The sequence below is a fragment of the Hemitrygon akajei genome, chromosome 11 (assembly GCF_048418815.1).
Source record: "Hemitrygon akajei chromosome 11, sHemAka1.3, whole genome shotgun sequence".
In the NCBI taxonomy this organism is placed as follows: Eukaryota; Metazoa; Chordata; class Chondrichthyes; order Myliobatiformes; family Dasyatidae; genus Hemitrygon; species Hemitrygon akajei.
Window position 1 is genome coordinate 38831145 of NC_133134.1, and position 26272 is coordinate 38857416.

Here is a 26272-nt window from a genome sequence, read left to right on the forward strand (position 1 = left end):
GGTTTTCTGAGGGTTTTCTATTTTAAGTGTTTGCACTTCTCTCTGGACAGGTTAAATACCCTAGATTTAGTTCTGTATTATGATGTGAAAAATTGCAGTGCTTCAGGCAGATTGCTTTGAAATTCTCAGGGATTAAAAATTAATCTCCACAACATTGGTTCGGTCAAACTGGGAAATAAAATCTGAAGAGAATGGTACATTTCATTTTTATTAATTGCTGACGTATTGGAATTTTTTATATAAAAGTTCCTCAATTAGGCAAGGCATTTGGAGACTAGAGGTGATGTGTGGAAGCTGATCCAATAACACTAGGGACTTAAGATAATGATACATTGACTGCTGTTGTGGTTATACTATTGTGCTAATATCATTGTACTAATAAATCAGGAGTGTTTGATTATGCTAACAGTATTTGAAAATTTAACCTTGGTATAAATTCGTAAATCTAGGAATGTAATCAATATAAAAGCACAAATTGTTCCTTCGCGTGTTTAATCTATAAAGCTACCAAGGGATATGGAGCAAAGTGAAGGTGAGGACCAGTTCTCCTGTGAATGCACAAGGTGTAAGAGGCTGAATGGCCTATGCAGTTCCTAATGGTTGCGAACCTCCTAAGTAGTTGGTGGAAGGTTCCTGCAAATCAACTCAGAACATTATGACTGATATGGGTATTGGTCTTATTGAGAAGACATAAGAATGTTGGTCTTCTGTGTTTCAAGTGTCATTGTGGTCTAGTTTATAAAATAGCGCTGTAGTATTAATGAATTGATCATGTAGCTGCAGGCAAATCTCACACCGTGAATGCCTAATCATACATACAGATCTTAATGTTTTCTTCTAAATTATCACACATAATGTTAACAGCAATTCGAACGGTTCTCACCCATGATGGATACTGTAATGACCAGTGATAGCAGTGAATGACTGTTTCATTGTTCACAGATCTCTTTGACAGGATTCCCAAAGGAACAGGTGAAAATAAGAAAGATGAAGGGCACGTTATCCCTTTTGGTAATTAGAATTGTTCAAACCTTGTCAGTACAGAAATGTAGAGCTTGCAGTTTTCACTTGAGCGCTATAACCTAGTTTAACACATTTTACAAATAAGTTACTGCTTTGCTGTCTTGCACTCATTAATTCAAGTAATGCTTATGATGGTTAAATTACCCTGTAAGGAAGAAGCATTCAAAGTTTTATGCTTCAAACTTTGGATTGTAACTGTGATGTTTACCTGCATTTCTGTAAATATTGCTTTGTTTCGAACTAATCCTGCGACTGTAGCAAAGAGTCAGCTCTGTTGCAGATATACCCATATGCTTATCAATGATAATTTTGAACAGAACCAGAAAATATGGGTGTGCATGAACAAATGGCAGATGGATTTGTAGAAATGGCAAATTGTTTAATCCATAGTGAATACTTTGTAACATGAGTATAATAAAGTTTTTAAAAATATGAAGTTCAAGTTATTTTATACAGTTTTGGTGCTTATAGAGAATTGTTACATTTGTATTCACTAGCGTTTTGTGTTTGATCTTGCTTCTGGTACCAAGATTATTGCTTTTCTTTCATCTTGATTTCACCAAAATTCACTGTGATTCAACTTGCATGGAAGTTTGGCTGTTTGCCATTTATTAATCATTGTAATCTATCTTCTAGATGACAAATCTGAGTTAGACAGCTCCATAATGTCAATGGTTTCTGCTTCCTCAACATCAAGTCGGCTAATGCCCCCTAAAGAACGTCTACGGGAGAAAACATTTGAATATTGCAGTCGACTAATTGAACAGAGTGATAGAAGTAGGTACAGTACACCTATTCCTTTATTTCCACTTGTTCTTTGGCTTCAGTCAGTCATTCCACTAAAATAAAAACAGAAAATGCTGAAATCAATCAGTTGGTCAGTTGTTGTCTCTGGAGAGTAAAATATGTCAACATATCAAATCAATAACCTACTATTATAATTGGAAAAGTGGGTAAGTTGCAGATTAAATCTTGTGTTAAAAGGTTAATAAGTTATGTACTGTCTAATTTTGACTATGTTCTCTATTTTATGCACACAAATTGCATTGAGGAGTTGGAGCTGGATTTGAATAAACTTTGGAGGCTGAAGGAATGGTAGGACATATAGAGAGGTAGTTACACCCAAGGTGCAGGACACAGGAAGCTGGGTGACAGTCAGGAAGGGGAAAGGGGTTAAGGAGCCAGTGCAGAGTACCCCTGTGGCTACCCCCCTCAACAACAGATCACTTTGGATAATTTTGGTGGGGTGGGGGAGAATGACCTAACAGAGGTAAGTCAGAGTGGTCAGATCCCTGGCACTGAGTTTGCCTCTGTGACTCAAAAGGGAAGGGGGAAGAAGTGGCATGCTGTGGTGATAGGGAATTTGTTAGTTAGGGAATGGACTGGAGGTTCTGTGGGCAAGAACGAGATTCCTGGGTGGTATGTTGCCTCCCGGGTACCAGGGTCCAGGTTATCTCGGATTGAATCCTCTGCATTCTGAAGAGAGAGGGTGAACTGCCAGAAGTCGTGGTCCATGTAGGTAGCAATGACATAGGTAGGACGAGTGAAGTGGTTCTGCACAGGGAGTTAGGTGCTAAGTTAAAGGGCAGGACCTTCAGGGTTGTGATCTCAGGATTGCTACCTGTGGTATGTGCTAGTGAGGCCAGAACTAGGAAAATGTATACAATTTAATACATGGCTAAGGAATTGGTGTAGGAGGGATAAGGATTTTTGGATCATTGGGCTCTCTTCCAGGGAAGGTGGGACCTGTACAGAAGGCCGATACACCTGAACTGGAAGGGGACCAACATCCTAGCAGGAAGGTTTGTGCTGCACGGTGGGGTTTAAACTAGAGCTGCAGGGGATGGGAACCAGAGTGCCTGAATAGTCAGTGAAGAGGTTGCTGCACGGTGGGGTTTAAACTAGAGCTGCAGGGGGATGGGAACCAGAGTGCCTGAATAGTCAGTGAAGAGGTTGTGGAGGCAGATGTTGTAAGATTTCAGACAAAGTTAGGAATGAAAAGGTTGAGCTTGGTGCGACTGGTGTCCTGAGCTCCTTGCGTCATAGAAAGGCGGATAATGGTGCTGACGATGAGGTAGCTGGTTTACAAACAGAGGCAATGTGTTATGAGGAGAGGCTGTTGACAGGGCAAAATTGCAGTCAGCAGGATGAGTTGCAACATAAAGGCAAACAGATTTGAAAAGGGTGAAAACAGGACTGAAGGTGTAGTATCTGAATGTGCGCAGTATACAGAGGCATGAGAGAGGAGCTTGCCAGAATTCATTGGAAAAGAACAGTGGCAGGGATGACAGCAGAACACCAATGGCTGGAATTTATGGAAGCAATTTGGAAGGCACAGGATATATACTTCCCAAAGAGGATGAAGTATTCTTTAAAAAAAGATGACACAACTATGGCTGACAAGAGAGGTCAAAGCCAACATAAAAACCAAAGAGAGGGCATATAATAGAGCAAAAAATTGTGTGGTTAGAGGATTGGGAACCTTTTAAAAGCCAACAGAAGGCAACTAACAAAGTTATTAAGAAGGTAAAGATGGAATACAAAAGTAAGCTAGCCGATAATATTAAGAAGATACAGAAAGTTTCTTTAGATACCTAAAGTGTAAAAGAGAGGTGAGAGTGGATATTGAACCACTGGAAAGCAATGTTGGAGAGGTGGTAATGGGGAACAACGAAATAGCAGACAAACTGAATAAGTATTTTGCATCATTCTTCACCATGGAAGACACTAGCTGTTGGTGGAAGTTCCAGGTATTGGGGAGCATGAAGTGTGTGATGTTTCCATAACTACTAGAGAGAAGGTTCTTGGGAAACTGAAAGATCTGAACGTAGAACCTGGACCAGTAAAGTGTACACACCAGAATTCTGAAAAGAGGTGGCTGAAGAGATTGAGGAGGCATCAGTAATAATCTTTCAAGAATCATTAGATCCTGAAATGGTTCTGGGAAGTGTCACTCCACTCTCAAGAAGGGAGAGAGGCAGAAGAAAGGAAACAATAGGCCAGTTAGTTTGACCTCAGTGGTTGGGAAGATGTTGGAGTTGATTATTAAGAATAAGGTCTCTGGCACATGATAAGATAGGCTGTAGTCAGCATAGTTTCCTCAAGGGAAAATCTTGCCTGACAAATATGTTGGAATTCTTTGAAGAAGTAACAAGCAGGATAGACAGAGAAGAATCAGTTGATGTGTACTTGGATTTTCAGAAGGTCTTTGACAAGGTGCCACGTGAGGCTGCTTAACAAGCTAGGTGCCCATGGTATTACAGGGCAAGATAAAGCAATGGTGGATTGGCAGGAAGCAAAGAGTGGGAATTAAGGGAGCCTTATTTGGTTGGCTGCCGGTGATTAGTGTGTTCCACAGGGGTCTATGTTGGGACTGATTCTTTTTACATTATATGTAAATGATTTGAATGATGGAATTGATGGTTTTGTTGCAAAGTTTGCAGATGATATGAAGCTAGGTGAAGGGGCAAGTCGTTCTGAGGAAGTAGAGAGGCTACAGAAGGACTTTAGACAGGTGAGGAGAATGGGCAAAGAAATGACAGATGGAATACAGTGTGTGGAAGTGTATGGTCATGCACTTTGGTAGAAGAAATGAATGGGTTGACTATTCTCGAAATGGAGAGAAAATACAAAAAACTGAGATACAAAGGGACTTGGTAGTCCTTGTGCACAATTCCCTAAAGGTTAATTTACAGGTTGAGTCTGTGTTGAGGAAGGCAAATGCAATGCAATAGCATTCATTTCAAGAGGTCTAGAATGTAAAATGAAGGATGTAATGTTGAAGCCTTACTTGGAGTATTGTGAGCAGGTTTTGGGCCCTTATTTACAACAGGATGTGCTGAAGCTGGAGAGTGCTCAAAGGAGATTCAGAAAAATTATTCCACAATCGAATGGCTTTGAAAATGAAGTATGTTTGATGGCTCTGGGCCTGTATTCACTAGAATTCAGAAGAATGAGGGGTGACCTCGTTGAAACCTATTGAATGGTGAAAGGCCTTGATAGAGTGGATGTGGAGAAAATGTTTCCTATGATGACCTGAGACCAGAGGACAGAGCCTCAGAATAGAGGGGCATCCTTTCAGAATGGAGGTGAGGAGGAATTTCTTTAGCCAGAGAGTGGTGAATCTGTGGAATTCTTTGCCACAGGCAACTATGAAGGCTAAGTCTTTATGTAGATTTAAGGCAGAGGCTGATAGATTCTTGATTGGTCAGGGCATGAAGGGATATGGGAAAAAGGCAAGAGATAGAGGTTGAGTGGAAAATCGGATCAGCCATGATGAAATGATGGAGCAGACTTGATGGGCTAAATGGCCTAATACTACTCCTATATCTTACAGTCTTATACTCTCTCATTTTCTTTGCCTGTCCTTGAAACAGCACTTAACCTTTTCGCTGTAATATGAATCAAGGCATTCAATGCATCTCACCAGACTCAACAGGATTCAATAATAAAATAAACTTATAGCAGGGAATACTACATCAGCAGAATGATAATCTATTCATTAATATACAAAAACTTACCACAGAGCAAGATTTTCATATAAAATCATATACTGTGACAGGAGGTTGCATACCTTGTCATTACACAAGGGAGAGGGGTGCAATTTTCTTTATTGTTTAGATATTTTCATACATCAAGAAGTAATGGAAAATAAAAGTGTAACACAATTAAACCTTATATTTTAAAAGATTTGAAATATACTTGGATAGGTACATGGATAGGGATATGGGCCAAACATATGGACAAATGGGACTAATTGGATCGGAATCTTGGTCAGCATGGTCCGAGGGGTCTGCTTCTGTGCTTATTATTCCAAATCTTTAACATGTATTCTGATCAGGAGAGTTTAACATCAGTAGCTGAGCGAAGGGCGCTGAGTAGGCTACGGTCAATTATGGAAAACCCTGAACATCCTCTACATAGCACCATCCAGAGACAGAGAAGCAGTTTCAGCGACAGGTTACTGTCGATGCAATGCTCCTCAGACAGGATGAAGAGGTCAATACTCCCCAATGCCATTAGGCTTTACAATTCAACTGCCAGGACTTAAGAACTTTTTTTAAAGCTATTATTAATGCTTTTTGAGTTAGTGATTTAGATGCATATCATATTATTACTGAGTTAAGTATTGTATGTAATGAGTTTTTGCTACAACAAGTGTATGGGACATTGGAAAAAATGTTGAATTTCCCCATGGGGATGAATAAAGTATCTATCTATCTATCTATCTATCTATCTAAATTTGCTATGGTAAAAGTTGCACCATCGTATAGGGAGTGTAATTATAATGATCTGTCTCTTGCAATCTTTATTTATCTGTACTTATTTTTTCTACCATTTGATTATTTCCAATGCATTAATTTTGTTTAGATCTAGAAGAAAGTCTATTAGAGGAATGGATGGAAAGATGACTTACTAGAATTCTACCAGGGAAGATAAATTTTATTTATAAGGAGTGACTGGAAAATTGGGAGTTATTTCTGTAAAGCAAAGGTTAAGAGATTTCAGTGATTTAAACTGGAAGTGGTTTTGAAGTCAGTATACAGATTTCTGATAACAAGGGCATTGGGGAGATGATGGGATTGGAAATCAAAAGAAGTCTGATGCTGAATATGTAAAATAAAAGCAGAAAATTCCTGAACACCCGGCAGGTCAGGTTGCGTTGTAAAATGTTAACTCTTTCTGCAGAAGATGAGAATTTGTTTTAAATTATAAGGATTAAAAACAAACAGCTGGAATACATTGACAACGGTAGAAGCAAATTTAATTGTAACTCACAAGAGAATTATATATTTTTTTAATTGCAAAGATATGAGGAAAGAGCTGGGAATGGGGCTAGCTCTGTCAGGCAGTTAGAACTGAAACACTGAAATAACTGGCCTCAATTGTGCTATAATTCAGTGAAATGTTGATCAATTATACAATATAAATAAAACAATATTTTCCAAATCCTCTGATTTATCTGTTGATATGAATTATGAACAATGTTTTGCTATAAACAGTTCATGGGAAGTTTAAATAGAAGTTTTTAGTAAAGATTAGCATTATTGTAATGACATTAATTTAAAACGATTGCTTCAGTTCAGCAGAATGATCTTAATTAGTTCACTGTTCTCCCTGTGAAGTGATTGAAGTCTTGCAAGGATTGTGAACCATTAAAGTAATTGTTAGCCCATATTGTGATTGGCACAGTTTACAATCACCTATACCATTGTTTAGTAATTGTTATTACTGTGATATAAAATTCAACGTGAGCATTGAGCTAAATTAAACTTGTGCATGCAAACTAATATTTAAATTTTACAATCATAACTGTCGGTTGATGACACCATTTCAGCAACCTGGCTCAAATGTGTGTACAGTAATGGATTAGTCCAATCACAAACAAGAGAAAATCTGCAGGTGCTGAAATCCAAACAACGCACAGAAAATGCTGGAGGAACTCTGCAGGCCAGGCAGCATCTACAAAGGGTCTCCATCCTGATGAAGGGTCTCAGTCCAAAATGTCAACTGCACTCTATTCCATACATGCTGCCTGGCCTGCTGAGTTCCTCAAGCATTTTGTGTGTGTTGTTCAGTGTAATGGATTGTCTATATTATTGTTACAACCAAATGTACAAAAATTAATTGAAGAGACTATAGTATAGAGGATACTGAAATTGTACCTGACTGTAAGAAATAATGTTCCTCATTGGAATGCATTGATAAAATTACCTCAGCTGTTAATTTTAGTGAGTTTATGTCCACATAAAAGATTTAACTCTTGTACACAAACACAATTGTAATATTTTCTTTCTGCCACCAGAGTGTGTAGAAAGCCTTCAATTATTGTATCTTTGCATTTTCATACTTGGGTTCTTGTTTGGCACAAATTCACTTACAATGTATCATTTAAGATTGCTTTAGACTAATTAATGTGGCTGTTTTAGTATGACTAACCACTCATGTTTGAGTAATATCTTTAAAAACTGTTCATTGTTCCTTCTTCACATATTTGTATCATTATAAATTCCATTTTTTACTTATCACTCTTGACTCAGTATTTTGAGGAGATTGGCAGGGGAATTTGATGTGATGATGAATCTTTTGCATAGTGGGTATGCTTGGTCAGTGATGCACATCTGATCTTTATTTTTGTGGTGTAATGGTAGTGTAGTGTTTAGCTCAATGATTTGCAATACAGGTGACCAGGGTTCAATTCCCGCTGCTGCCTGTAAGGAACTTGTATGTTTTCCACATGAGTTTCCTCCAGGTGCTCTGGTTTCTCCCACAATCCAAAGACTTACCAGTTGGTAGGTTCATTGGTCAGTGTAAATGGTTTCATGATTAGACTAAGACTAAATCAGGGATAGCTAGGTGGTGTGGTTTGAAGAGCTGGAAAAGCCTATTCTGTACTGTATCTCAACAAATTGGTTTCTGTACGCAGTGATCAAGCCATGGATCTGTAACACTTAATGACTGTTAAGAAAAATCCTGCAGAGTTATTATGAATACAGACTGTAAACTTGATATAGAGTGAAAGACTGTGATTAAAACATTTATAACATTATTCTAGCTCTTAACAGTGATTTTGCTTGACAAGTGATTTAAACTCAAATTTTCTTCTTGCTACAGAAGCTCTAAAGAAGTCTGACTCAGAACTTCAGAAAGCTGTAAGTACTAATACAAATTTGATTAAAAGTAAATTTGATAAAATGGAAGTCATCAGAGAGGCCTTATCTGTTTTATCCAGCATAAGTAAAATATGGGAAGTGCTTGATATTGCTGAGGTTCAACTAAACAATATTTAAGGACTACAATAAAATGTGGCACTGTCTTCATTCACATTCTTTCTCCTCTTGTATTTAAAGCTACAGTTGTATGCTTATTTCCTTTACATTTGTTTGCTTCCTTCAAATTGTTTCCTCTGCCGAGATGGACATGTGAACTGTATTGCAAACTCAGTTGCATCGTTTATAGTAAGCCACCAGGGGCATCTTGACATCCTGTGAAACAGTTGCAGGTAAAGCAGCCCTGCGCACAAGTCACAATGGCAAGCAACACTTCACATAATTCTGAAGTGACATATATTTGACAGAACTCAGAACGCATTTTACTCAACCAGAGACATGTTGGAAAACAGAAAAATAGGAGCAGGAGTAAGATATTCAACCCTTGGGGCCAACTGTTCTATTCTATGAAATCATGGCTGACCCTCTTAACTATATCCCCAATATATTTCCCATACCCTTTGATGCCTTTCAAGCCCAGAAAACTAGTTTCTTCTGAAATATATTCAATAACTTGGCTTCCACAGCTATTTGTGGTAGAAAATTCCACTGGCTTACCACCCTCTATGTAAAGAAATGTCTTCTGATCTTGGACCTAAGTGTCTTGCCCCATAATCTGAGAGTGCAACCATTGTTTCCTAACATCCTCTCTCGATTCAGCCTGTTCAGTAATGCCAAAACTCTGTATGTTTCAGTCCCTCAAAACTCTAGTGAATATTGATGCATTTTCTCCAAATGTGGCAATTCTGTCTTTTCAGGAATCAGTCTGATGATCTTTCATTGCACTCCCTCAATGGAAAGTCCATCTTTAGATAAGAGACATAAACTACATACAGTACTTCAGGTGCCATCTCTCCTTGACCCTACATAATTTTATTAAGATAATTTTGCTCCTGTGCTTAAAACCTATTTCAGTGAAGACTGTATGCCTTTATAATTGCTCGCTGCCCCTGCTTGTTTCCTTCTAGTGACTGGTATACAGGGATACCCTGATCTCCTTTTACATAAATATTTTCCAATTTATTACCACATAAATGTTACTCTATTTTCTGTTTTTCCTACTGACCTTGTTGTCCTACAGTTGCCCACTTGCTATAGGTCCTCCCCAAGTTACAGCAGGGCTCTGTTCCTATCTTCTGTTATTTAACCTGAACAGTGTAGAAGTCAGAAATGTGGCCGCAAGCCAAGTTCCCAGGTGGCAGAAGATGCCTGTATCCCTGCAGCAGCTGGCAGATCTATCCCTCTTGTCTCCCAAATGCTTGATAGTCTGTGTGGGCTGCCCATACGTCTGTAAGCTGAAGAGGGCTTAGATCATTACCTGGATCCCACCTTGGCAGCTTTGTCACAAAACAGTGGCATCCAGTTTTAGAAATATTACATTGTTACCTCATAAGTTGTGAACAGCTGGACACCAAGGATTGATCCCTACAATATCACACTTAACGCTGTTTGTTACACTGAAAAAGATCCATTGTTCGGTTTTTTGTGTTGTCTAATTTTCAATCCATGCTAATGGAGTACCCTACTTCCTATGTGCTTTAATTTTGTATACTAATCTCTCAGGGGAGACGTGCAGCTTTGGATCTCCCAGTGGCCACACATTTTAATTCCACGTCCCATTCCCATTCTGATATGTCTATCCATGGCCTCCTCTATTGTCCAAATGAATCCAAACTCAGGTTGGAGGAACAACACCTTATATACCGGCTGGGTAGCCTCCAACCTGATGGCAGGAACATTGACTTCTCTAACTTCCGTTAATGTCCCTCCTCCCCTTCTTACCCCTGACATATTTAGTTGTTTGCCTGTTCTCCATCTCCCTCTGGTGCTCCCCCCCACTTTCTTTCTCCTGAGGCCTCCCGTCCCATGATCTTTTCCCTTCTCCAGCTCTGTATCACTTTTGCCAATCACCTTTCCAGCTCTTAGCTTCATCCCAACCCCTCCGGTCTTCTCCTATCATTTCGCATTTCCCCCTCCCCCCCTCACTTTCAAATCTCTTACTATCTTTCCTTTCGGTTAGTCCTGACGAAGGGTCTCAGCCTGAAACGTTGACAGCGCTTCTCCCGATAAATGCTGCCTGGCCTGCTGTGTTCCACCAGCATTTTGTGTGTGTTGTTGTTAACTTTTTCCATAATGTGTTTTAGTAATTGAAAGTAAAGCATAGTGGGTGGGGTGTCCTACATTACAGTATGAATCACTCACGTACATGTGTAGTATGAGAACAGGGACAGCAGCGTAACAGAATTTTACCCTGCCCCTCAATAATCTTCAAGTATATTAAGGACGTGATTGTATAGCTAAAATGTGTCTGCTCAAAGTCCCATTCCAAAAGATATTCCAAATTCAACAAATTTGACTTCCTGCACATACCCATGCTCATAATCTGAAAGGAATACAAGCACTGAAAAAAGTCTAATTGCTGAGAGGACTCAGTGGCTTTAATAGAGGGAAAGAGGCAGTTGATAATTTTGCATCAAGAGCCTTCATCTAGATGAAAGGTTTCAACCCAAAATGTCAACTCTCCATTTCCCTCTATAGATGCTGCCAGCCCACCAAGATCCTCCAGTTGATTGTTTCTTACTCCAGATTCCTGCACTGCAGTCTCGTGATTTTTTTTTTTTACCTCAGCAAGATTTTCTCCTTGGATTTCTGCCTCATTTGTTTTGGGCTGATTCTTCTTTGTCTTGTCTCCTAGTGTCTGATTGAAGCAGTGACTCTGATGGACCTGATCTGTCAACATGATGCACTGTTTGTGTATCGAGCCTTTCCAGTGGTAAAAGCGCTGTACAGTAGAATCAGTACAGACTCCGGTTTTGCCAGAGTGCTGCTTCCAGTTGCTCAATTTTATCTAAATCACAGTAAGTCAAAATGACTCCATTCAGTTCTATGTATTCTCAGGGAAGGCATCGACATTTTATAGGGTGTTATGATTAAATTTGACTAAATAGAATTACAGAAGTGTAACAAAAAAAGCTACAATTACATATTACCTCTCATTACACAAGTGCTGTAGAGACAGTGGGAGAACAAAATCAAAACGTAAAATGCTGGAAGTAGTAGTTCAGGCTGCATTTGTGACTTAGAAAGAGTGAGCATTTTTGTTGATGAACCTTTGTCAGGTGTAGGAAAGAGAAAGTTTGCTTTAAGTTGCATCAAAGTTGAGCAAATAATGGATAGGACAAAAGGACAATCTGATATGGAGAAGCCCGAGTTGTTGAATTTATCTGGGTGATATGTTTAAGGAGAGAAGCTAGAGAGTCAGAGAGAGCACAAATAAAAGAATGTAAAATTAATGAAATACAGAACTGTAAGAAATGCCCTACAGTTCAAGCTGCACTAATAGAAAGAGTTACATTGAGCTAAACATTTCGATGACCTACAACAAATAAGGAAGATCATGTGGGCTCATTAGGCCAAAAGGGCCTGTTACTGTGGTGTGCCTTTAAAAATTAAAAAATGAAATTTGCATTTCAGGTGAGCTGGCAGCTGTGGACTCTGAAGCTGTTTACAGGCAATTATTCACCAAAGTTCCTTCAGAACTGTATCAAGACTCTATGCTGGCCTTTGAATTTGTTAAATTTTGCAGAGAAAATGCAAAAACACTCAGAGAAAGTGTTGCCATTTTTCACAAAAGCTTTCCGAATCTACTGAAGGTGAGAATTGATTGCAGGCAAAATTGATATGCCCATAGTTCTTGAGTAGAAGCTACAGCAGTTCAGAGTGCTTCGGTTTATCATTGTTTGGATATTGTACTGTACTGTACGGCTACATGTTTCACCGTAGATGTAATTTTTTTTTTTTTTGCCTTTGTGTTTTTCTAACCAGTTCATAGCTTGGAACGCATCAGCTTTATTCCCTGAGTTCACTGAGTTGCTGCCGGATCTGATTCATCCAGACTCATCAATTGAAATACTCCATTCACTGCTTGATCTGCCCTGCTTGACTGCAACACTTGAAGCCCAGCTCAGGTACTGTCTAGATTGCAGGCAGCCCCTCTCTTAATAAACCAGATCAAATGGAAAATGAAGGGGTTGTTTTATTTCAGTGTTACATACCCGTGACGTGACTGTGGTGTACTTGTCACGTGACAGGTGTTGAAGCTATTCTGGACTTGAGGTAATGGTCTTGTGATGGTGGAGTGACGTCATTTTCCCGCCAGTAGAGGTCATGTGACAGTTTTTTTTTACAGGGTATAAAAGGAGGACCCCTCCCTGTGAGGAGGGGCAGTTCGTGGCTGGATTAGCCATGTTGACTTCATGCCACTGCGTGATTTAATGTTATGACGCAGTTTAGTTGGAAGATGAAGTTTTATTTAATGCCTAAAGTTTAAAGGGTCATTGCCAGCCGTTACTTTACAATACTGCTAGATGAGAATCAGTGGAGAGTGAAGATCGGAGTTCAGGAGTTAAAAGATCGAGGAGAATCGATTTCGATGGTGAAACAGGTTCGACCTTGTTTGATCCTCATTCGGAAGGAATTTGTTGACTGTGCCCATGTTAATCCATGTGAATAATAGCAGAAAGGATTGGGAACAGTTTTGTAAAGGAAAGGTCAGTGCCTTTAAGCCGTTATATATCATCTTCGTAAAATTCTTCGTGGGAAAAGTAGTTCAACTGGGAATCGAAACAAAACGACGTGAAAGAGAACTTAAATCGTCTTAAAAAGTCTCTCCTTAAATGGACTGTAAGCATTTTGAACTTTTGCAATACTACCTTGAAGAACTGATTTTGCAACATCGCTTTAAGAACTGTTTAAGCTGCCGCACAGCAGCTGATTTCCAGTTACGTTAGTGATTTGTTTACTTTTGGGGGGTTTGTTTTCAGTGTTTAATAAACGTGTTATTTGTTATAAAAACCCCTGCCTAACTCATATATTTACTGTTGCTTGAATCCGTAACATCAGAGTTTGTTGGAAGATCAACCTGAAGCATTAATTATATTCCTCTGTGGGTGTGGGCAGATGTGGTCTGATATGCTGGGTGCTACTAAACTTTGGGTTTCATTTCAAGCTTCTGCCATCCAAAATATTTGGTTTAATTTTGTTTAACTGTTTATGACTGTTTCTGTATCATATTTTGCAGCCAGCACAACTTGCTCATCTCCATTTTTAGAGATACTCATGGCTTTACTTCTTCCCTTCTTCTCTCACACCAGATAGCTTAGGATATATTTCTATGAGTGCCAAAAAGCCTTAATACTCTTCACTTCAAGCAGCTGTCTATGTCTATCTACACAGTGCCTGTATGTTACTTGACCATTATTGTTTTATTATGTGTGCTTTTAAAGACCCAGTTGATTAGAGTTCAGGATCAACATGTTCCTGTGAGGATGAAATACAACAATAAGATTCAGGAGCCTTGGATGACAAGAGATATGGTCAATTAGTCAAAAAGAAAAAGGAAGCATATATAAAGTTTAGGAAGCTGAAATTGGGCAAGATCCTGAAAGAATATAAAGGAAGAAGGAATGAACTTGCATCAGAAATTGAGGGCTATACCATGATACCATGATGTATCATATCCATTTCATATAAAAGTCAGGAAGTCATGTTGCAGCTGTATAAAACTTTAAGGAGGCCATAGTTGAAGTACTGAGTGCAGTTGGTCATCACAATACAGGAAAAATGTGGAGGCTTTGGAGAAAGCGCAGAAGAGATTCACCAGGATGTAGTTTTTTTGTTTCTTTAGAGCAGATCTTACCGTTAGACTTGTTTTTCAGTGAAAGGAGGTGGTGTATTGGAGAAGTCAGTGGAATTGTGACTCATCATAAACTTAATGCTGAGGGTACTTTGAAAGCATTTCTTAATCTTCAACCTGTACCACATAGAAGGAGACAAGATGCAGATTTATGATAATGTAATCACCTGCAGCTTTCCCTTCATTGTGACTTGGAAATTTACTTCTTTCAATGTCATTGGGCCCAAGTTTTGAAAATCCTTCCTAACAACACCTTTATAAGAAAGGCAGAGGTGATTCAACAATATGGCTCACCACCCTATTTCTCAAGAAACTTTGGGACTGTAAATGCTGGCTTTATATCACCTGTATTTTATAAATTAAAAAAAGATGAAAATGGAATTAATTTTTAAGGAATATGTCCGCATTAATGTATTTCTTAACAGTAAAATCAATACTTATGCTTTATTTGTAAGGTGCTTGACAGAGGACTGATACTTAACTACTGATCATATGAATATTCATGGTGCAGTAAATGTGTAATGTGTATGAAAATTTTGGAAAATGCCTCATGTACCTTCTACTGAGATTAGTACCAGAATTTTTTTTTTGCTAATTCTATGACAGTTAATGTCTGTAGGTGTGATATTGTTAACTTTTTGAGCTTGAATCTTCAGTTTTGTTCAAATTCTTTGTTTTTAATCTTTTAGGTCAAGCTCTCAAGTGACTGAGAAGGTAATAGCTGATCAGAATAGAAAGGTCTTAAACTCTGCAGAGGCATTCCACAATCCACACTACAGGAGCATGTTTTTTTACATCCTTCGTGTGGAGACAGGAGCAGGAGATACTATTGACAGGTACGTGAGGCAAAGTAATTTAAGCTTTAGGTTAGAGCTGACGTCCTCTGATTGTCTTGTAACCTCTTACATCAAGGCTTTTGTTTACTCAGTATGGATATGTGTTTGAGTTTGGATCAAGGACTAAGTGAATCATAATACCAATGTGTCACTTGCTTCTATTTCTGTCTTGGACATGTGTGATTGCTTTACTATGCATAGTGATGAAAAATCAAATACAAAGCTCTGAGATGCTGAAATCACAATGTGCCAATAATTAAATCTATTTATTCTTGTAACCTTATCCTCTATGTATGTTTTGGTTTACTTGAATTATTTCTCATTATTTATTAATGTTATTTATTTATTTGACTATAACTCTCAACCAAAATGTACATCAAACTTACCTGATCATGACCCTATTGCTATTTCTGTGATCTAGCTGTGTGCAAGTTGCAAATTAACTATGCCAAGATTTGTTTATTGCACCTTTTCTATTGTGTTTTCTTGAGCTCTCTGTGAATCGTTTTCTCCTTATTCTCTACTTAATATCAAATGCATGCAAGTCAATATGGAGGAAAGAGAGAACTCTTATAATTATTTAGTCCAGGACATTGCATTCCTTTGATTTGCTTAAGAGTGACATCAATGAAGAAGTGAGCAAAATGTTAACTCTTGAGGGTGAAGAAGACTGCTAAAGGAATCTGATTTGTATTTTAAAAGTTTTTGTTAGCTTTTGCTTAAATTGTGCAGTAGATTGCTATTTACCATGGAATGATAAAAGAACCAAATGTGAGAGTGGGAGCAGCTACTTGTGAATACATTGGATCAGACAAATGGGAGTCTTAAAAATGAAATAATGAGAATTATTGCAAGGGTGAAAAGTAAGGAGGATGCAAAGGGATAACAAGGGGTATGGAAAAGTGAGGTCTATTAGGGACCACTGAGATAATCTGTGTGTTGGGCCAGAGAATATGGATGGGGACTTAACTGAATACTACTTATCTAAATTTTGGTTTCAGATTTCAAATGGGGGTGCTGGGAAAATCTAGAGGATTATATTAAATGTCTCAGATTGTAGTTGGGATCCTTAATATCTCACATACATTAATGATTTTGCTATGAGTGTGGACAGTATGACTAGAAAGTTTTGCAGGTGAATTAAAATTGTTAGTGTTATTGATAAGATGTTCTTGGGTTATGGAACAATGTTGATCAACTGGTAAATTGAGTGGAACAAATACAGATGGAATTTAGTCCCAAATCAGTGTGAGGTAGTGTAGTTGGGAGCTCTAATAAGGGTGGGACTTGCACCATATAGAGTTTTGAAGCATAGAGGAATCTTGATGTACTTCTCCAAATACTCCTAATGGTGGCATCAGAAATGGATCAGATGGCAAAGAAGATTTGTGAATCTGGTCTCCATTAGCCAGTGCACACAGTTTAAGAGCACAAAGATCATGCTGCAGCTCGAGTATTGTGTGCAGTTCTGGTGGTTGTAGTATAGGAAGGGCATAACGGAACTCAATAGCATTTACCAGGGATGGTTTACCTGAGGTGGAACATTTCAATTATGAGGTGAAACTGGAGTGGCTTGGTTTATTTTCTTTTGAAGGGGAAATCTGATAGGGATATACAAAATTATGAAAGTCATAGATGGGGTAGATAACTGAGAAGTCTAAAACCAAAGAGCGTAGGTTTATAGTGAAGAATAAGAGGGTTGGGGGGCATGAGGATTTTAAAAAAATTGTAAGAGTAGCTGCAACTTGGAACACATCACCTGAGATGTTGGTGGAGGCAGGTACTGTCAGAATTTAAAGCATTTCTGGATGAACACTTCAATCACCAAGATGTAAAGATTATATCTTGATGATTCAAGTGCTTATCAGCAATTGGTATAGGCCAATTGCTAATAAGCACAATTAGTATGGATTGGTACATGAAGATTAGCATGGTCATGGTGGTCTGAAGAACCTGTTTCTGTGCTGTTTGATTTTGACTCTCCAATACTTTATGAAGTTATTCCTTACCCTGCATTGACTGAGAATACATTTTCTTACGCAGATTAAATCAGCTTCATGAAGTGCTTTTGGACATGGCTAAGCGACCTAGAGTTGTACAGTGTGCTCAGACTGTTCCCATTCTATTGCAGGTTTACTTCAAAGTTGTTACTCAGGTAATTAAAGATCATTGTTTAATCCATTGTTTCAGTTATTTGTCAATTTTTACCCTTCTTCACTAATTCAATTGAGAAAGCAGTTTGGATATTTCAGTGGAACAATTGGAAAATGTCTCTCTTGTACTGTCAAAGTAACTGCACACTAATTAAATAAACATGAACTATTTAACATCTGTCGCACCACACTATTAGTAGTCTACCAATTGGCTAAACACCAAAGTGCGCATTCTCACAATTGGCTGCTGAGAAGTATGAGGTAATACACTTGGGAAGTGCAGACAAGATGAGAATCACAATAAAAAAAGAGGATACTGAAGAAGAGGGGATCAGAGAGAGCTTCACAGTGCATGTCCACAGATCTCTGAAGCTAGTTGGGCTGGAGGATAAAGGTGACATTTGGGATACTGTCCTTTATAGCTGAGGAGGAAGATCCTGCTTAAATTGTACTATAGAGAGTCGAGGGGAGATTGACAAAGATATTATCAGGGATATAGATTTCATCTGTGGTGAAGAGTTGCAAAATTAAGGTTGTTTTCTTGGAGCACAACTGAGGTGTGGGTATTGAATGAGTCCGAGAAGGGTTAAATGGGAAGGATATGACCTCTGTAAAGAGTTGAGTAACTGGAGACTCAGTAATAGGTAGAAAGATAAGAGGAGATCTGAGGAACTTTTCATGTATCCATTGACAGAATATGGAGCTGACCAGCTGAAAGGGTGATCAAGGAAGATCTCATTTAAATTACCTTGATATGTATGTGAAGAGCAATAATCTACAAAATTGAAAGTGTGATTAGCTCTTGGCCTGTATGTGATGAGACATACCTACAGTCGATGATGGCCAAATAATTCATTCTTAGTTATTCAGCAGTACTTCAGCAAGTTTGAACAACAACAATGGAAAATGAGTTCTCTTTCATCCTATGTATTTTGTCGCATGGTGGTTTGGTTACACGATTAATAATTCAGAAACCAAGACAAATAATCCAGAGACATGATTTTTTTTTTAAGTAAAGGTCAGTTTGGAAATAAAAAAACTTAGTGATATTAAAAGAGATCTAAAAATTATTAAAGTTATTCATATTCCCCAACATCATTAGAAAGAAACCTGTTGTTGCCCTGTGTGATCAACTCCCATTCCATTATAGCTGACTTTTAACTGGTTCTGAAATAGATTTATCAAACCTGCTATTTGTAGAAAGGTGGCTGAGGGTGATCTTGCTCGTTTTGTCAGAATGTTGAAGATTAGACATTGGTTTTGTGAGAGAAGTCAGAGAGTGGTTGCCTGTGTGACTGGTGGCCTGTTACTAGTGAGCATAGAGATCGTTCCTGGGTCTGTTGTTTGTCATCTGTATCAACGATTTGGATGATAATGTGATGAACTGGATTAGCAAAACTGTGGATGACTCCAAGATTGGAGACATAGTGGACAGAGAGGAAGCTTGCAGCAGGATCTGGACCAGTTGGAAATGAGCTGAAAAATGGCTAATGGAAGTTAATGCAGACAAGTGTGAGGTGTTGCACTTTAGGAGGACAAACCAGGATAGGACATACACAGTGAACAGTAGAGCAATGAGGAGTGTTGTAGGACAGAAATATCTGGGAATATAGATCAGTTATTCATTGAAAGTGGCCTTACAGGCAGGTAGGATCTTAAAGAGAGCTCTTGGCACATTGGCTTTCATAAATCAAAGTACTGTACAGGAGATGGAATGTTATATTGAAGTTGTACAAGATGTTGGTGGGGCCTATTTTGGAGTATTGTGTACAGTTCTGGTTACCTACTATAGGAAAAGTATTAATAAAATTGAAAGAGTACAGAGATATTGCTGGGACTTGAAGACTGAGGTATAGGGAAAGGTTGAATAGGCTAGGACTTTATTCTGTGGAGCATAGGTGAGGTGAGATTTTGATAGAGGTACACAAAATTATGAGGGGTAAATGTAATAGGGTAAATGTAAACAGACCTTTTTCACTGAAGTTGTACGAGACTAGAACTAGAGGTCCTAGGTTAGGGGTGAAAAGTGAAATATGAGAGGGAACTTCACTGAGGGTGGTGAGAGTGTGGAACGAGCTGCCAGTGGAAGTGGTGGAAATGGGTTCGATTTCAACATTTAAGGGAAGTTTGGATAAGTACATGAATAGGAGGCATATGGAGGGTGCATTTTGATGGGACTAGGCAGATTCAGTACGAACTAGATATGCCAAAGTGCCTTTTTCTACACCATAGTGCTTTGTGACTCGAAATGAATTAAAGAATCTGGCTGTCACTATTGGCACTGAATCTGTGTTCTTGCCTCAAACTTATTCAGTTCTTCTCAAAGGTAATTAATAATTAATACTCACTAGTTTAATATGCACCAATTTGATATGCAGGTTTGTGTACCCATTCTACAAAGAGAAATGAGACTTTGGAGCTACAGATTATAATGGTAGATCATAGCATAAATAAGGATTCAGTTATAGTATTTTCACCAGATGGAATAGAAGATACTAGACAATGATTCAAAGCTCCAGGGCTTAAACTGCTGACGTACATAAGCAGCACAATATAGAGTCTGGCCTTTTTTAAATCTTAGTGTTATAATCCAGAGCATTACCTTCTCTCCTAATCACTTTATATCAAAGAACTCAGTTAACCTGAGGCTAGCATTTGTTTTTTACTTCATGCCCTTTTATCATTAAATTTCTCACCTGGCAGTTTTGGTGTAATCTGCAGACTATTTGCATGAACTGGAAAGTACCAAAAATAATTTCCTTTTGCTTCCTGCCAGCATTACTTGCTGGATTGCTTCCAAAAATAGGGAGGTTTCTTTCCAATTTTGAACAGCATAATTGACTATCATTAAGGAGTCAATTATAAGTTTTGGTCTTCTATAACATTAATTTAGGCTGACAACAAGACCTGGTTAGAAACATCATTGTGACTTTAAAAAGAATTGATTATATTTGCCCAGAACACAAAATTACATTAATAACTTAATGACACATGACCTGGGTCGTCAACAGAATCAAATTGTTCTTATGAAAGCTCCTCTCATCTGTTCTGATTCAGAAATTTGGGTTGAAGGTCTTTTTTTTAAAATTTTCCTACTTTCTGATTGACTTCAGTTTGCAGATGGGCCACTGATTAACCAATTAGTTCTAGTCATCCTGGAGCGGAGCAGTCTTCTGTATAACATCCCTGATTTCAAGGCAGAAGTTCAACGGTAAGCAAGACTTTAATTGAACACAGGCCTGTACTTTGGAATAGAATTTTTTAAATATCTAAAAAACTCAGATGCTGGAAAGCTGAATTTTTAAAAAAAGCAAGAAATGCAAGAACAACTCAGCAGATTAGGCGGCATCTGTGGTCAGTGTTTCAAGTCAAAAGTACTGGTGAGTGTTTTTCAACTGGAATAGAATGCTTACTGGATGAAATAATTCTGGGAGTGTATGTGTACATGTGTGTGTATATAATTTTTGTTTGCACAATGTAAATACTTTGGTAAGGCCAATTTTTATTGTCTGTATGTAATTGCACTTTAAAAGCTATTGAGCTACCTTTACAAACAGCTGGAGTATATCTGCTGAAGGCTCTAACATGTTGCTTTTTGATAGAGAATTCCAGGATTTTGATCTGTCAACAGTAATATATATTAAAGTTATGATACAACTACTGCCTTGGTCGTTCTGAGTGGTTGGGATTTTAGAATTGTGATTATACTGAGATCCTTGGTAGAGTGCTCCAGTGGGCCTTTTAGATAATACACACTGTAACTACAATGCATCAGTGCAAAAGGAGTGAGTTTTTATGGTAGTGAATGGGATGCCAGTCAGTCAGACTGCATAGACATGGGTGGTGTTCAGCATCACTAATGGTGTTACAGCTCCAGTTGCTCAAGAGACTGAAGAATATTCCATTGCACATCTGATTCATGCCTTGTAATGGCGGAAGAGATTTGCAGAGACTTCACTAAAAGGTATCAGTGGCCTAAATTTATGCTAGCCAAGTTTCTGATACAATCTCTTTATTCCAGATTTATTTAATTATATGTATTTGAATTGCCCGGCTGCCATGAAAACTCGTATTCTTAGAGTATTTGTTCAACCAGTGGACTGTTCATCCAGCAGCACAACATGTTACTAACTTTATGGATAGGTGCAGTTCTAAGAGATAAAGACCTGAAAATAAAGTCATTAAATATAATCAAAAAAATCTGGAAACTGAAAATATGTCAAAGACTTCAATGTGGGTTTCAACAGCAAAGTTCAGACTTCTTATTTTTGAATTCTTTGAAGAAATATTTGCTGTGTGCACATATTCCCTATGACCACTTGGTCTCCACTGTCTGCTCTGGCTTCCTCTCCCATCTCAAGTGCATGTGCAGGTTACTACAAGTTGCCCCTGTTGCACAGGTGAATAGAATCTAGAGGGAATTGATGTAAATGTCCAGAGAAAAAAATGAGAGTAGTGTAAATGGTTACTTAATAGTTAGTGTGGACAAAGGAGCTGCTGTGTATTTGGTTTCTCAAACAACCTGCATTAAAATATAGTAAATATGTGACTAAGATCAGAATGTTTAAATTTTTGGAAGAAGCTGTTTATAATGGATGTCTGGATTCAGTTTAGGTGGTGTTTCATGTTTGTTGTGATTAATTACTACCTGCACTGCTTACTTTTATTTCACTCTCCATTTCCACAGTGTATTCAGTTCCCAACTGATGGTCTTATGTAAACTGTATCCAACTGTCATTGTAGAACAATCCAAAGAGCTGCTAGAATTCTGTGGAACAGTCAGCAATATCAGCAATAAAGAGGACTTTTTCATTCATGTGGTAAGGAATTACAGGGGAAAATCTTATTCAGTGACCTGTTCCGATCAAGCATCTCCTGAAGTAATATTAGATGTGCATTAACTTTAATTTTCCATGGGCTACAGATCTCCTGATGGCTCAATACATTCATCTAGTTCTTTGCTGACCTTTACAAACTAGGAGTTGACAGAACATCACGTAACACAGGTGCTACACATTGGTTCACTGGATTATGCAGGGGGATGTTTACTGTGGTCCCCAGTCTTGATTACAATCAAGCAACTTAGTTGTCATTTGCATGGGCTGCACTGGAGGCTGTGTTGATGGATAGGTTTACATGATGCTATTTTCCACTGAGGTTTTTTGTTCAAAGTAATTTTATTATCAAAGTACATACATGATACCCGAGTTTAATTTTCTTGTGGGCATTCACAGTAAGTAGAAAGAAACACAGTAGAATCAATGAAAAGCCTCAACGTGACAGAGACAAACAACCAGTGTGCAACAGACAGCAAACTATGCAATTACAAAAATAAAATTTAAAAAAAAAACAAATAAGCAATAAATATCGAGAACACAAGTTGTAGAGTCCTTAAAAGTGAGTCCATGGATTACAGAATCAGTTTAGTGTTGGGTTAGTGAAGTTATCCCCTCTGGTTCAAGAGCTTGATGGTTGAGGGGTAATAATTGTTCCTGAACCTGGTGGTGTGGCACCTGAGACTCTTGTACCTCCTTCCTGATGGCAGTAGCAAAAAGAGTGCATGGGCTGGATGGTGGGGGTCCTTGATGATGGATTCTGCTTTCCTTCGTCAGTGCTCCTTGTAAATGTGCCCAAAGGTGAGGAGAGCTTTACCTGTGATGGACTGGGCTGTATTCGCCACTTTTTGTAGTTTTTTCCCGTTCGAGGGCATTGGTGTTTCCGTACCTCACTGTGATGCAACCTGTCAGTATACTCTCCACTGCTCACGTATAGAAGTTTGTCAGAGTTTTAGATGACATGCTGAATTGGCGCAAACTTCTAAGAAAGTAGAGATGCTGCCGTTCCTCCTTTGTAATGGCACTTTCATGCTGGACCCAGGACCGATCCTCTGAAATAATAATGCCGAGGGATTTAAAGTTGCTGACTCTCCATCTCTGATCCCTTGATGAGGACTGGCTCATGGGCCTCCAATTTCCTCCTTCTGTAATCAATAATCAGCACTTCGATTTTGCTGACATTGAGTGAGGTGGTTGTTGTGGCGTCATTTAACCAGGTTTTTAATTTTCTTCCTACATGCTGATTTGTCACTGCCTTTGATTTGGCCCACAGAAGTGGTATCGTCAGCAAAATTAAATATAGGATTGGAGCTGTACTTAGCCTCATAGTCATAAGTACCAAGTGAGTAGAGTAGGGGATTAATCACATAGCACCAGGTGCACCAGAAGGCTGATAGTGATTGTGAAGATGTTGCCAATCCAAACTGACTGTGGTCTATCCAGTCACACAAGGAGGTATTGAGGCCTGGGTCTTGGAGCTTTTTGGTTAGATTTGACGGGGATGATAGTATTGAATGTCAGGCTGTAGTCAATGAAGAGCATCTTGATGTATGCATCCTCACTGTCTAGAAGTTCCACAACTGAGCGGAGAGTCAATGAAATGGCATCTGCTGTTGACCTGTTGTGGTGATAGGCAAACTGGAATGGATCCAAGTCACTGCTCAGGCAGGAGTTGATGTGCTTCATCACCAACCTCTCAAAACACTTCATCACAGTGGATTTAAGTGCTACTAGATAATAGTCATTAAGGTAGTATACCACATTCTTCTTGGGCACTGGTATAATTGAAGTCTGCTTGAAGCAGATAACAGCTTATCATTCGATTGTCCCAAACCAAGAGCAGTGTAGTGTTATATCATTGTACCTTTGTGTCAGATCAGGATTCATAGTCAGGTACAATGTGGTTAAAGCCAAAGGAAGGAAGGAAAGAAAGAACTTGCATTCATGTAATGATGTTCACAATTTCCAAAATCTATAAGACATAAGAGCAGAATTAGGCCATTTGGCATATCAAGTCAGCTCCCCCATATGATCATGGCTGATCCATTTTCCTCTCAACTCCATTCTCCTGCCTTCTCCTCATAACTTTTCATGCCCCGTCTTGCTACCTATGGCAATGAATTCCACACCCTCCGGCTAAAGAAATTCCTCCTCATCTCTATTCTAAATGGATGTCCCTCTATTCTAAGGTTGTGGTCTCTGGTCCTAGACTTGCTCCACCACAGGTTACATCTAGTCCACATACATTTTATCTAGGCCTTCGAAGATTCAACACATTTCAATGAGATCTCTCCCCCACCCCCCCCCCCATTCTTCTAAATTCCAGCAAATGCAGGCCCAAAGCCATCAAACACTCCTCATATGATATGCTATGCCTTTCATTCCTGGAATCATTTTCGAGAACCTCCTTTGAACCCTCTCCAATGTCAGCATATCCTTTCTTAGATAAGGGACCCAAGCGTCTCTCAGTACTCAATGTGAGGCCTCACCAGTGCCTTATAAAGCTTCAACATTACATCTTTGTTTTATATTTGAGTTCTCTCAAAATGAATGCTAGCATTGCATTTGCCTTCCTCATCACAGACTAACCTGCAAATTAAACTTTAGGGAATTCTGCACGAGGACTCCCAAGTCCCTTTGCACCTCCCCATGTAGAAAATAGCATACACTATTATTTCTTCTACCAAAGTGCATGACCATATACTTCCCGACACTGTATTCCATCCTGCCCATTCTGCTAATCTGTCTTAAGTCCTTCTGAGCCTCCCTGCTTCCTCAACATTACCTGCCCCTCCACCTGCCTTTGTATCTATCGTTCACAAACTTGGCCATACGACCATCAATTCCAATATCTAAATCATTGATGTACAAAGAAGCGACCTCTACAGAACACCACTAGTCATCAGCAGCCAATCAGAAACGGTTCCCTTTAACCCCACTGTTTGCCTCCTGCCAATCACCAATGCTCTATCCATGCTGGTATTTTTCCTGTAATACTTGGGGTCTTATCCTGCTAAGAAGCCTCACGTATGGCACCTTGTCAAAGGCCTTCTGAAAATCCAAGTACACAATATCCACCAATTCTCCTTTGTCTATCTTGCTTGTTACTTCCTCGAAGAATTTGAACAGATTTGTCAGGCAAGATTTTCCCTTAAGGAAACCATGCTGACTTTGTCCTATTTTACCATGTGCCTCCATGTACCCCGAAATCTCATCCTTAATAATCTATTCCAACGTCTTTCCAACCAGTGAGGTCAAGTTAACTGGCCTATAATTTCCTTTCTTCTGCTTCCATCCCCTTTGGAAGAGTGACATTTGCAATTTTCCAGTCCTCTGGAACCATGCCAGAGTCTAGTGATTCTTAAAAGATCATTATTAGTGCATCCACAATCTCTTGAGCTACCTTTCAGAACTCTGGGGTGTAGTCACGTGACTTATCTACTTTAAGGCCTTTCAGCCTCCCAAGCACCTTCACCCTAGTAATGGCAACTTCACTCACTTCTACCCTCTGATGCTCTTGATCTTCTGACATACTGCTAGTTGTCTTCCACAGTGGACTGATGCAAAGTACATATTCATTTCATCTGCCACAAAAAGCAGGATCTCCCAATGGCCACCCATTTCAATTCTACTTCCCATTCCATTCTGACATGTCACTCCATGGCCTCCTCTACTCCTGCGATGAGGCCACAGTCAGGTTGGAAGAGCAACTCCTGGTACTCCGTCCAGGTAGCCTCCAACCTTATGGCATAAACATCGATTTCTCAGTTCTCCAGTAATTCCCTCCTCCCCACCTTCACCATTTCCCATTCCCAATTCCCATTTTCCTCTCTCAGCTTGTCTCCTTACCTGCCCATCACCTCCCTCTGGTGCTTCTCCCGCTTCCCTTCCTTCCATGGGTCTGTCCTCTCCTATCCGATTCCCCCTTCTCCAGCTTTTTATCTCTTTCACCAATCAACTT

General features: G+C 39.0%; 1 protein-coding gene across 2 annotated transcripts in view; it reads left to right on the forward strand.

The window, feature by feature from the left end:
- Window positions 1-26272, forward strand: part of ap5z1 (adaptor related protein complex 5 subunit zeta 1) — a 54956-nt gene that overhangs the window by 17522 nt on the left and 11162 nt on the right. Inside the window, exons 7-16 of one of the 2 annotated variants that reach the window (XM_073060654.1) lie at window positions 943-1011; window positions 1660-1800; window positions 8638-8675; window positions 11488-11650; window positions 12267-12445; window positions 12618-12760; window positions 15177-15323; window positions 17367-17478; window positions 20590-20687; window positions 22164-22296. In XM_073060654.1, coding sequence (XP_072916755.1) covers window positions 943-1011; window positions 1660-1800; window positions 8638-8675; window positions 11488-11650; window positions 12267-12445; window positions 12618-12760; window positions 15177-15323; window positions 17367-17478; window positions 20590-20687; window positions 22164-22296 — 1223 coding nt within the window. The remainder of the gene's footprint in view (window positions 1-942; window positions 1012-1659; window positions 1801-8637; window positions 8676-11487; window positions 11651-12266; window positions 12446-12617; window positions 12761-15176; window positions 15324-17366; window positions 17479-20589; window positions 20688-22163; window positions 22297-26272) is intronic. The other variant, XM_073060655.1, reaches the window with a different exon arrangement.